General features: G+C 48.8%; 1 protein-coding gene across 4 annotated transcripts in view; it reads right to left on the bottom strand.

Annotated features, from left to right (window-relative positions):
* The window catches only part of gga3b (golgi associated, gamma adaptin ear containing, ARF binding protein 3b), a 155,657-nt gene that overhangs the window by 37,096 nt on the left and 105,033 nt on the right, over positions 1 to 13,528 (bottom strand). For all 4 annotated transcript variants that reach the window (XM_041217290.1, XM_041217291.1, XM_041217292.1 and 1 more), the window contains 4 exons: positions 12,936 to 13,016; positions 9,479 to 9,616; positions 4,974 to 5,055; positions 1,123 to 1,239 (listed from right to left, as the gene is read on the bottom strand). In XM_041217290.1, coding sequence (XP_041073224.1) covers positions 1,123 to 1,239; positions 4,974 to 5,055; positions 9,479 to 9,616; positions 12,936 to 13,016 — 418 coding nt within the window. The remainder of the gene's footprint in view (positions 1 to 1,122; positions 1,240 to 4,973; positions 5,056 to 9,478; positions 9,617 to 12,935; positions 13,017 to 13,528) is intronic.

Below are 13,528 nucleotides of genomic sequence, written 5' to 3'. Positions count from 1 at the left end.
GGTAAGGAAGGAGACCTCAGATCAGCTTCACTGGGTATTAAACAAGTGTCAGGGACTAAGACTTCACAATGTGTATTTTTCTGAAATATAAATACATATGTGCATTGCTATTTCTAAAATTTTAAAACTGAATAAAGACCTTTAAAATGGCTGAACCTAAGTCTGTCTGTGACTCCCGAACAAAAGAAGCTACTTGGCAGTTTTTGGAAGACTCGCACCTTATTATCTCTGAGGAGCCACTAACGGCCACTTGTGGACTCTACAGTCCAACTTCAAACAGGGCTATACAAGGCCATCTGCATTTAACAACTCAGTCTGGCCAGAAGGAGATGAATCGTCTGCTAAGACGAAGGTCCACAACCTTCCTTTCCACTCCTAATGGCGGAGACATGTTAGTCTTTGGAATCCAGACAATGGACACAATCCTTTGTCAAACATGGTGGAGAGATTGGAGTCATGTGACATGGGCCTCTGGGTTGTGGAACAAGTAACATTGCCTTGCTGAACTGAAAGGCTCAGACTGCTGCTTACCATCTAACCAGCAGCCTCACAGACAAGGAGCTCTGGTCCAGGTGGAATACCTGGCCCCCAGCTGCACTGCTTCTGCTGCAAATTCTGTACCGTCACCTACAAGACTGACTCATCTCTGCATGCCTATCTTATCATGTGAAGGCAACGCCACTGGAAAAGTGAATTGTCCCACACTGGTTTTCAACCCACCAACCTCTGTGAAGGAATATCTTTTTGGACTTTGATTCTGGACTCTGGAACTCATGTGAACCAATATTTATTTTCTCTGTGGTCTCTGTACTGTAAAACTTTCTTTTCTCTATCCTTCTCTTCACTGTGTGAGTGTGAAGGCAATGTTGAGACCCTCCTTTAGAATTTTGCTTGTGTGCAAATAAACTAACCCTGTGAGTTCATCCTATGTCGAGAATTCTGTGGGGTTATTAATAGAAAATTGGGTCACACCAAAGCCGTGGGGCTGGGAAATACGCCACTGCTTATAAAGAGGGAAGCAAATCAAAACACCTTTCTGCTTACGGACGGGTGGTGAGAGGAGAGATTAGTGCTGCTTAAATTAACCCTCCCCACCCCACCCCTGTCCATAACACAAGTTACCTGATGGCTTTGGAAGTTCAGGTAGGTCCAGCTCCCCATTTACAGCCTGTCCTTGAACTATCTTTTTGTAGGAGTTTATTGCACGTGAAAGGTCATCGCTCGCTCGTAAAATCTCACCTGAAATAAAGTGGCAAAACCATTATAGATCAACACTGTGTCCAATCAGGGGCCTGGCTGATCAACAGCACGGACAATCGGGGGCCTGGCTGATCGACAGCGCGGCCAATCGGGGGCCTGGCTGATCGACAGCGCGGCCAATCGGGGGCCTGGCTGATCGACAGCGCGGCCAATCGGGGGCCTGGCTGATCGACAGCGCGGCCAATCGGGGGCCTGGCTGATCGACAGCGCGGCCAATCGGGGGCCTGGCTGATCGACAGCGCGGCCAATCGGGGGCCTGGCTGATTGACAGCGCGGCCAATCGGGGGCCTGGCTGATCGACAGCGCGGCCAATCGGGGGCCTGGCTGATCGACAGCGCGGCCAATCGGGGGCCTGGCTGATCGACAGCGCGGCCAATCGGGGGCCTGCCTAAGACTGAAGATTTTGTAACTAGTCATAATTTTAAACACTGAAACTTTACTGTCCATAAATTTCAAAACTTCATAATTTATCTGCGTCCAAGTGTTAGGAATCAGTCAGCTGTGGGGTCACTGCCTGAGCTCACTGCTGTCGATCCCTGTCAGCCCTCTGACTGCCTGACCTTCCTGGGAGTTGACTCACTCTGTCCTGTAGCTACTGTAACTGGATGGGTGTTATCATAGTTACCCCTTAGGATCTAGATATTTGTCTCTTTTGCTCATACAGTCAGAGTGTACAGCACAGAAAAAGGCCCTTCGGCCCATCGAGTCTGCGCCGGTCAAACAAGTGCCTAACTATTCTAACCCCATTTTCCGGCACTAGGCCCATAGTCTTATATGCCATGGCATCGCAAGTGCACATCCAAATACTTCTTAAATGTGAGGAGGGTTTCTGCCTCTATCACCCTTTCAGGCAGTGAGTTCCAGATTCCCACCACCCTCTGGGTGAAAAAATTCTTCCTCACATCCCCTCTAAACCTCCTGCCCCTTACCTTAAATCTATGCTCCCTGGTTATTGATCCCTCCACCAAGGGGAAAAGTTCCTCCCTGTCTACCCGATCTATGCCCCTCATAATTTTATACACCTCAATCATGTCCCCCCTCAATCCCCTCTGCTCCAGGGAAAATAACCCCAGTCTATCCAATCTCTCCTCATAACTAAAACTCTCCAGCCCAGGCAACATCCTGGTAAATCTCCTCTGCTCTCTCTCTAGTGCAATCACATCCTTCCTATAATGCGGATTCCAGAACTGCACACAATACTCTAGCTGTGACCTAACCAGCATTTTATACAGTTCCAGCATAACCTCCCTGCTCTTATATTCTATGCCTCGGCTAATAAAGGCAAGGATCCCATATGCCTTCTTAACCACCTTATCTACTTGTCCCACTAACTTAAGGGACCGGTGGACATGCACATCAAGGTCCCTTTGACCCTCGGTACTTCCCAGGGTCATACCATTCATCGTGTATTCCCGTGCCTTGTTTGTCCTGCCCCAGTGCATCACCTCACACTTATCCGGATTAAATTCCATTTGCCACTGATCAGCCCATCTGACCAGCCCATCTATATTCTCCTGTAATGTAAGGCTATCCTCCTCACTATTTACCACCCCACCAATTTTCATGTCATCCGTGAACTTACTGATCAACCCTCCTACATTCAAGTCTAACTCGTTTATAAATACCACAAACAGCAAGGGACCCAACACCGATCCCTGCGGAATCCCACTGGACACAGGCATCCAGTCACAAAAACACCCCTCGACCATCAACCTCTGCTTCCTGCCACTCAGCCAATTCTGGATCCAATTTGCCTTGGATCCCATTACTTTTGTTATCAGTGCGACGTGTGACTTTAATCCCAGACAAGGTGAATCAAGCAAATACTTACTGAGATGAGGCAAATACGAAGCAATAGGCAGTTTTCACACATCAGTTGAAAATGAAAAAAACTTGCTGCGCTTCCTCACATCTAACCACCGTATTTAACTTTTAGCTTCAGTCAAAAATGTTACTTTAAGAAACCTGACTGTCTCTGGAACCTTCAGGAGGTCCGGATGCTTCAATCTGTGCCCAGCTCACAGCCAGAAAGGAATCAAAGGCTTTTCAATATAATGGGCATCACGTGTTTTTCAACTATAGAGACAGATTAATGACTTTGGAGTCATTGTTGGAAACAATATCAAAGGTAGCATTGTAAGCACCTGCCATCTCAGAGTCCCCTTTAATCTGTGTGGATGCACTATGTTTTAAAACACATTTAAAACTCCTCTTTCTTCAAAAAAAAGTCAGAACATTCTAAAATGTGAACTAAACAATAAATTAAGTTAATCTCACTTGTAAATACCAATGGGTTGAAAACACGCAGCAAGTCGGTCAGTAAATGAACACTTTAGCTGTAGAATCTTAATCAGAAGCTGATCTTTTCTCCAACAGGTACTGATGGACTTTTGTGTATTTTTATTTCTGATTCAGTATTTATCCTTTGGGCATTAATTACAATCCCACTGTGCACTGGAAATAGGGAGAAATATAAAAACTTGCTCGCACCCAATCCTTCCCCATCCCACCAGCCCCCTACATTTATTTGCACTCTTTTGAAGGTGCCATTACTATCTCTGCCCACACACCAATGACAGCAAAACAAAAACAGAATTACCTGGAAAAACTCAGCAGGTCTGGCAGCATCGGTGGAGAAGAAAAGAGTTGACGTTTCGAGTCCTCATGACCCTTCGACAGAACTTCTGTCGAAGGGTCATGAGGACTCGAAACGTCAACTCTTTTCTTCTCCACCGATGCTGCCAGACCTGCTGAGTTTTTCCAGGTAATTCTGTTTTTGTTTTGGATTTCCAGCATCCGCAGTTTTTTTGTTTTTACCAATGACAGCTGCCTGGGTAAGTGCTGGAGGCTGCTGGTGCCATTGGCAGGAGGGAAATGTTTCATGTCGACTCTCAATAGGCTAGTCTGGCCTTTTAACCGTCCACGTTCACGTGCAGCATGAAGTTTCATGCCTCCAAGCATCCATACTTTCTATGAAATTGTGCCTTCGATAATGTCTGAATTTACTTTGATCACAAACCTTAGACCTCAAACAAACCCACCGGCTTCCCGAAAAGTTGGATTGTGAAGTCATTGTGTAACTGGGCAAGAACGACCCAGGTTGATCCGAGATGAGCTGACTGCAATCAAAGCAGTGGAATGAGTTTTGCAATTTGCCTCAATGTTCCTGGGTGGAGTGCACAAGTGTGAGCATGGACAGGAGTGTTCACACATGTGTGTGTGAGTGTGTGTGTGCATGTGAGAGCGAGTGAGCGTGCATGGGCGAGCGTGCAAGGTGTGTGTGTGTGTGCGTGTGTGTGTGTGAGAGTGAGTTTGGGTGTGAGAGTGAGTCTGCGTGCATGTGCCAGAGGGTGTGTGCGCGTGCGTGTTTGTGCATGAGAGCGAGTGTGTGCGCGTGTGTACAAGTGGGCGTGGGCACGGGGTGGGGGAGGGGTGAGATTTGTTATTCAGTGGTGCGCTAGCGTAAAATGTGCATAGCCATCAAATGATGATAAAACTGGGCTCAGTTGTGATGCCCCACATGATGCAGAAACTTGAAGACATTTACACGTCAACTGAAGTACGGTGTCTGGCCGAGGTACAGGATATACCAGGGGAACTGAACTTTAGTAACAGTAAACACCTTAAGTGGTGGAGGGTGGGAAATTAAGCTGTGGTATGGGATGGCTAGACCCCATCTGTTTACAGTCTTAGGAGGAAACTTCCTGACCTACCCAAGCTGTTGTCATTGTCCTCGGTTTCACTTGCAAGTTTGAACAATGTCCGTCTCATCTTCTCACAACGCTCGTACAACTCCTGAAAAGCAGCAGAGTTTGTGTTATTCATCGAGAGACCAAGTCCAATGTCAGTTTCCTTGACAGAATCTCACTGCACCCTCTGTACAACAGCATGCATTAATATAATATTTTAAACATTGAAAACTAACCCAATTTGCTTCACAGAGGCATATTCAGACAAAAGTAGACTGGAGCCTAAGAAAGAAACATTAGGAGGGATGACCAAAGGCCTTGATTAAAGGAGGAGGTTTTAAGGAGGAGAGGGAGGGAGGGTTAAGGGGGAAATTCCAGATGTAATCATAAGAGGCTGAGACATGATTGCTAATGGTGGGGCAAAACCAGCGAGAGATGCATAAAATACCAGAATCAGAAGAATGGAGAGCTGAGAGGGGCTGGAGGAAGTTACAGGGATATAGAGGATAGAATAGGCCATGAAGCAATTTAATTATGGAGGAGCACAAATTAATTTGGAGACCGGGACTGGGACTGAGACAGAGGGTGGTGGGTGACTAGGATTTGGTGCGAGATAGGATATGGACAGTAGAGCTTCAGATCAGCTAAAGTTAATGGAAGCCAGCCAGGAGTGTATTAGAATAGTCAAGTCTAAAGGTACAAAAACATGAATGAGAGTTTGAGTAGCAGATGAGCTGCAGCAGGGTTGGGTTGGGTCATGTTAAGGAGGTGGAATTGGTCAATCTTGCTGGTGAAGAGGATTATAGGGTCAGAAGCTCAGCCCACATTTGAATATGACACCAAGGCTGTGTATAGTCTGATTCTGCCTCGGATGGTGGCCAGGGAGAGGGATGGAGTCAGTGAGTTGTAGGCAATGGAGGAGGCTTCAGACAATGGTTACAGCCTTCCCAATGTTTAATTTCTGCTCATCCAGTAGTAGATGTTGGATAAACAGTTTGACAACATAGAGGCATTGGAGGGATCGAGAGTGGTGGCAGTGAAATGGAGCCGCATGCCATCAATGTACATGCAGAACTTGCTGTGTTTTCGGATGATGTTGCTTCCGGTCAGCATATAGCTGGACGATGGTGGAGAGGTGTTGCAGGAGGTTAATGTGTTCAACTTTTGTTGGCTTGAAAGGAACTGATTTAGGAAGTGACATGATGTTCAAGGATTTTGGAAAGGAAAGGATGGGTGTTAATGAGGCAGAAGTTTGACGGAGGGGTCAGAGTCTCAGATCTGAAGGGGAGGGGAATATCACAATATCAGTTAACGTGTGTCAGGAAAGGAGGTTGTGTGGTCAACAGTTTGGAGGGAATGAGGTCGGAGCAGCAGAAGACAGATCTCATCGAGAAAGTGAGAGGAACGTGAGGGATGAGGGGAGCCCAGAGAGAGGCTTGGCCTGGTGCTCAAACAGAAGGGAGGAATGCAGGAGATGCAGCTGAACGATGGTCTCAATCTTAGTGACAAACAAGTCCAGAAGCTGCTCACACTTGTTGGAGGTGAGGGTGGAGGGGGCAAGGTAGAGGGGTTGAAGACAACAACTGGTTGTGCAGTAAAGAAATCAGGGTTGCCTTTGAATTCAAAATGATCCCTGAGTGGTGATCAGAGTGTGGGTTTGGCAGAGGAGACGATTAATGGACATTGACGTGGGTCCAACAAAATCCAACCACGACTGGCAAGACCAGTTATCCACCAGATATTCTCAAATCTGCACTCCTTGGGCTCGATGGACTGAAGGTTGGAGCTGGCGATTGTACCGGGGTCTTAATGAGGATGGATATTGAGGATATTGTGGGAACAAGGGATGTGAGGAACAGCTGAACAGATTCATGGTCACAGAAATATTGTGCAGCTCCCACAATTAATCGGAAAGCTGGACACCGTCCAGGACAAAGCAGCCTGCTTGACTGGCACCACATCCACAAACGTTCACTCCCTCCACTACCGATGCACAGTAGCAGCAGTGTGTACCATCTACAAGATGCACTGCAGGAATTCACCAAGACTCCTTAGACAGCACCTTCCAAACCCATGACCACTACCATCTAGATGGACAAGGGCAGCAGACACATGGGAACATCACCACCTGGAAGTTCCCCTCAAAGCCACACAACATCCAGACTTGGAAATATATCGCTGTTCCTTCACTGTTGCTGGGTAAAATCCTGGAACTCCCTCCCTAATAGCACACTGGGTGTACCTACACCACATGGACTGCAGCAGCTCAAGAAGGCAGCTCACCACCACCTTCTCAAGGGCATCTAAATGCTGACCCAGTCAGCAAAATCCACATCCCATGAATGAATAAAAAAGAGCTTTATAATCTGAGTACTCAGGCTGAAAGAGTCAAAGCAACTTACACACAGGCCATTTAGCCCATCATATCTACATGTCTGGGATATTAATGACACAAACAACTCACTGCACAGAACAAAGATTGAAGTTCCAGCCTCTGCTGTCTGTTCACATTAGCCAGGGCAGCAGTAGAATTGCTAGTTGAAAACATCGTAAATCAGCCATGGTTCCTGCTTCTGATCATGCACCCCGACTGGAGAGTGTATCCGTGGATGGAGGGTGCAAGCAGGATCCTACTTGCAGCTGCCCTTTCTGTTACATTCATTCTTTCAGGCCTCTCGTGAGGAACAGCTATTCACACAAAACACCAATGATTTACAGACAGTAGGACAGATTGTCTCTGTGTCTGTGTGAGCGAGTGCGTTTGTCTCTGTCAGTCCATTTGTGTGCGTGCACGCACGTGCGTCGGTCTGTCCGCGCGCATGGGTCTGCGTGTGCGCGCGCGTCGGTCTGAGTGTGTGTTTGTGCGCGTGTGTGTGTGTAGGTCTGCGTGTGACAGTCTGCGTGTGTGTGCATGTCAGTCTGCATGTCGGTCTGCGTGTGTGCGCATGTATCGGTCTGCTTGTGTGCGCGTGTACGTGTGTCGGTCTGCGTGTCGGTCTGCATGTGTGTGCATGTCAGTCTGCGTGTGCGCATGTCGGTCTGCGTGTGTGCGCGCGTGTCGGTCTGCGTGTGTGCGCGCGTGTCGGTCTGCGTGTGTACGCGCGTGTCGGTCTGCGTGTGTGCGCGCGTGTCGGTCTGCGTGTGTGCGCGCGTGTCGGTCTGCGTGTGCGCGCGCGTGTCGGTCTGCGTGTGTGCGCGCGTGTCGGTCTGCGTCCGTGTGCGTGTGTCAGTCTGTGTGCGTCGGTCTGCATGCGTGTGCGTGTGTCGGTCTGCGTGCGTGTGCATGTGTCGGTCTGCGTGCGTGTGCGTGTGTCGGTCTGCGTGCGTGTGTCGGTCTGCGTGCGTGTGCGTGTGTCGGTCTGCGTGCGTGTGTTTGCGTGCGTGTGTGTTTGCGTGCGTGTGTGTGTCTGCGTGCGTGTGTCTGCGTGCGTGTGTGTCTGCGTGCGTGTGTGTCTGCGTGCGTGTGTGTGTGTCTGCGTGTGTGTGTCTGCGCGTGTGTGTCTGCGCGTGTGTGTCTGCGTGTGTGTGTCTGCGTGTGTGTGTTTCTGCGCGTGTGTCTGCGTGTGTGTGTGTCTGCGTGTGTGTGTGTCTGCGTGTGTGTGTGTGTGTGTGTCTGCGTGTGTGTGTGTGTCTGCGTGTGTGTGTGTCTGCGTGTGTGTGTCTGCGTGTGTGTGTGTCTGCATGTGTGTGTGTGTCTGCGTGTGTGTGTGTGTCTGCGTGTGTGTGGTTCTGCGTGTGTGTGTGTGGGTCTGCCTGTGTGTGTGCGCGTGGGTCTGCGTGCATGAGTGTGTGGTTCTGCGTACATGTGTCGGTCTGCGCGTGTGTGCGCGTGTCGGTCTGCGTGTGCACATGTGCCTGGGTCTGTGTGCATGGTTCTGCATGTGTGTGTCTGCACGTGTATGTCGGTCCGTGTGTGTGTGTGTGTGTGTGTGGGTCTGCATGTGTGTGTGGGTCTGCGTGTGTGTGGGGGTCTGTCGGTCTGCGTGTGTGTCGGTCTGCGTGTGTGTGTCGGTCTGCGTGTGTGTGTGGGTCTACGTGCGTGTATGTGGGTCTGCGTGTGTGTGGGTCTGCGTGTGTGTGTGTGTATGTGTGGGGGGAGTGGGTCTGCGCGTGTGTGTCAGTCTGCATGTGTGTGTCAGTCTGCATGCGTGTGTGCATGCATGGGTCTGCAAGTGTGCGGGTCTGCGCGTGTGTATGTATGTGTGGGTCTGGGTGTGTGGGTCTGCGCGTGTGTCTGCGTGTGTGCGGGTCTGCATGTGCGTGCATGTGTGTCGGTCTGCGCACGTGTTGATTTGCGCATGCATGTCTGTCTACGCCTGTCCGTCTGTTTGCCTGCCTGTATGCGTTTGTGTGCGCCTGTCTGCATGTGCACATGCATGTGCGCACGTTTGTGTGTCTAAGAATATCTTTTGAGTGTGAGTGAGAGGGTAGGAGTGTGTACCCAGTGGGGTGAGCATATTAAACTGTAGCCTTGCACATCAAAAATAAAGCACCAAGTAGATTTTGGGGTGGGGAGGGTTCAGGATTACCGTCATCAGCTCTTTGTCCCCTTCTGTCGACTCCTCCTTGCTGTAATGAGCCAACATTTCATTCAACAGACGCACATTATTGTTCACTTCCTCCAGAGTGTTCAAACGCTTTGTTATTTTCTGCATTCGGGCTTCATCCTGTGAAAGGTACAGGAGCAGAAAGATCTGAGAATTCAGAGCTTGCCTCTACACTGCCGTACTGGAAACACACTCAGCAATGCTGCTTAAAACAAAGACCAAACATCACCCAGGGCCATCACAAGATGTTTGTACAGTATCCATATTGTCCAAATAATACAATGAATTTTTGTGATTATTGGGGAAGAGTAAAGCTCCCTCTAAACTGTCCCCATCAAACACTCCCAGGACAGGTACAGCACGGGGTTAGATACAGAGTAAAGCTCCCTCTAAACTGTCCCCATCAAACACTCCCAGGACAGGTACAGCACGGGGTTAGATACAGAGTAAAGCTCCCTCTACACTGTCCCCATCAAACACCCCCAGGACAGGTACAGCACGGGGTTAGATACAGAGTAAATCTCCCTCTACAGCGTCCCCATCAAATACTCCCAGGACAGGAGTAGGACAGGGTTAAATGCAGAGTAAAGCTCCCTCTACACTGTCCCCATCAAACACTCCCAGGACAGGTACAGCACGGGGTTAGATACAGAGTAAAGTTCCCTTTACACTGTCCCATCAAACACTCCCAGGACAGGAGGAGGACAGGGTTAGATACAGAGTACTGACCCACATTCTTCCCCACTTTGAGCCACAGCTACTCCTTCTATGTCACCTATCCACCTTCTCATCATTTCCCCCAGAGTCACAAAGTACATCTGATGTGACTTTGACAAAGGTAAACTTCCCCCCCCTCATCCTTCTCAACCTGTCTTGAGATTTTGACACAGTTGACCACACCATCCTCCTCCAACACCTCTCCACTGTTGTCCTGCTGGGTGGGGCTGCTCTCTCCTGGTTCCATTCTTATCTATCTAATTGCAGTCAGAGACTCACTTGCAATGACTTCAATTCCTGCTCCCACACCGTTACCTCTGGTGTCCTTTAAGGGTCTATTCTTGGCCCCCTCCTGTTTCTCAGCTACATGCTGTCCCTCAGTGACATTATCTCAAAGCACATCAAGTTCCACATTTACACTGACCACACCCAGTGCTACCTCACCACCACTTCTCAACCTCTTCACTGTTGCCAAATTTCCAGACTGTCTGTCCAACATCCAGTAGTGGATGAGCTAAAATTACCTCCAACTAAATATTGGGAGGATTGAAATCGATATCTTCAGATCATGCCACAAGCTCTGCTCTTTAGCGATCGATTTCATCCCTATTGCTGGAAACGGTGGTTGAACCAGGCTGTTAACAATCTTGATGTCTGGTTTAATACTGAGATGAGCTTCTGCCCCAATATCCACTCCATCTATGAGCCCACCTGTCACCACCATTGGAACAGGTGAGGTGAGAGTGACTGCCCTTGTCATCCAGGCAGCATTTGACCGAGTGTGGCATCAAGGAGCCCCAGCAAAACTGGAGTCAATGGGAATCAGGGGAAAATTCTCTGCTGTTTGGAGTCATACCTAGCACAAAGGAAGATGGCTGTGGTTGTTGGGGGTCAATCATCTCAGCTCCAGGACATCACTGCAGGAGTTCCTCAGGGTAGTGTCCTCGGCCCAACCATCTTCAGCTGCTTCATCAATGACCTTCCTTCCATCATAAGGTCAGAAGTGGGGATATTCGCTGATGATTGCACATGTTCAGAACCATTCGTGACTCCTCAGATACTGAAGCAGTCCATGTCCAAATGCAGCAAGATGTGGACAATATCCAGGCTTGGCTTGACAAGTGGCAAGTAACATTCACGTCACACAATAGCCAGGCAATGACCATCTCCAACAAGAGAGAATCCAACCATCGCCTCTTGACATTCAATGGCATTACCATCACTGAACCCCCCACTATCAACATCCTGGGGGTTACCATTGAACAGAAACTGAACTGGACCAGCCATATAAATACTGTGGCTACAAGAGCAGGTCAGAGGCTAGGAATCCTGTGACGAGTAACTCACCTCCTGACTCCCCAAAGCCTGTCCACCATCTGCAAAGCACAAATCAGGAATGTGATGGAATACTCCCCACTTGCCTGGATGAGTGCGGCTCCCATAACATTCAAGAAGTTTGACACCATCCAGGACAAAGCAGCCCATTGGCACCACATCCACAAACATTCACTCTCTCCGCTACTGTTGTACAGTAGCAGCAGTGTGTGCCATCTACAAGATGCACTGCAGGAATTCACCAAGGTTCCTTAGGCAGCACCTTCCAAACCCACGACCACTACCATCTAGAAGGACAAGGGCAGCAGATAGATGGGAACACTACCACCACCTGAAGTTTCCTCTCCAAGTCACTCATCATCCTGACTTGGAAATATATCACCGTTCCTTCACTGTCGCTGGGTCAAAATCCTGGAACTCCCTCCCTAACAGCACTGAGGGTGTACCTACACCACATGGTCTGCTGCGGTTCAAGAAGGCAGCTCACCAACAAGGGCAACTAGGACTGGGAAATAAATACTGGCCCAGCCAGTGAAGACCACATCCCATAAACGAATAGAAAAAAATCTGACTCTGCCCTGCTTCAGCTCATCTGCTGCTGAAACACACTTCCTGCCTTCATTACCTCTCAACCATTCCAACACGGCTGATTGGTTTCCCAGTATCCACCCTTTGTAAACTTAAGATCACCCAAAACTCTGCTGCCCATGTCCCAACTCATACCATGTCCAATTCCCTGACCACCTGTGCTTGCTGATCTATACCGGCTCCTGGTTAAACAACATCTTGATGTTAAAATTCTCATCCTCATTTTCAAATCCCTCCACGGTCTCACCCCCCCCCCATCTCTGTAATTTCCTCCAGCCCTACAACCCTCTGAGATATCTGCGTTCCTCTAATTCAGGCCTTTGAGCACCCCCCAATTTAATTATTCTACCCTTGGCAGCAGCACCTTCAGTTGCCCGGGTCCAAAGTTCCTAAATCACTCCACCTCTCTACCTCACGTTCCTCCTTTCAGACACTCCTTCAAACCTGCCTCTTCGGCCAAGCTTTTTCTCATCTGACCAATCATCTTCTTCTATGGTGGCTTGGTGTCAAATTTGTTTGATAACATTCTCGGGAACCAACACAGGACAGTTTGCAACACTAAAGGTGCTATATAAGTATAATTCATTGTTATTCCCATCCACCCACATTCTCATTATATCCCCCAACCCCAACTACTAACTTTCTTGTCTTAACCCCAACCCCATCTGCTCATCTTTAACCTTTCTGTCTGGCAGCACACGTAATTCTCTCTTCTGTCTCATCAACTTCAATGTCCTTTCTGAGTAATATATTCCACATCTCACATGCACACTAGATGAAGAATTCTCTGCCTCCTTACCTCTTTCACCATATTCTTAATGAGTTTGTTGGCTTCTTGTAGGTCCTCTGGGTTTTTGCTCTTCAGTAATCTGGCTAACAGCTGTAATAAAACAAAAATGCTCAAGTTCCTTTTAAATTCACATTAAAGTCTATTACCTAAGAGCACTGCATATAGCAGCAAACCACTCCCAGAGTCAGGATTTCTCATTCACAGACCAGTGTTAACACTGAGCACTCCATGTTGTAGAACTGATTCAACCCACCAAACAGCTGGAGTCAAGAAGCCAAGGCTCACATCCTGTGGGATCTGTAGGGTCAGTACCCCCTCAGTTCCTCTGGGACAGTACCCCTCAATCCCAGTTGGACCTGTACGGATGGTACCCCCTCAGTCCCTCTGGGAGGGTATTCGCTCAGTCCCTCTGGGAGGGTACCCCCTCAGTCCCTCTGGAAGGGTACCCCCTCAGTCCCTCTGGGAGGGTACCCCCTCAGTCCCTCTGGGAGGGTACCCCCTCAGTCCCTCTGGGAGGGTACCCCCTCAGTCCCTCTGGGCTTTTTCCTTTTGTTGATGTCACTATATGGGATTTGATGTAAAATTGGTTACCAGTTGGATGA

The sequence above is a fragment of the Carcharodon carcharias genome, chromosome 22, assembly GCF_017639515.1.
Source record: "Carcharodon carcharias isolate sCarCar2 chromosome 22, sCarCar2.pri, whole genome shotgun sequence".
Classification (NCBI taxonomy): domain Eukaryota; kingdom Metazoa; phylum Chordata; class Chondrichthyes; order Lamniformes; family Lamnidae; genus Carcharodon; species Carcharodon carcharias.
Note: the sequence above shows the minus strand (reverse complement) of the source record. Positions and strands in the feature narration are given on the sequence as shown.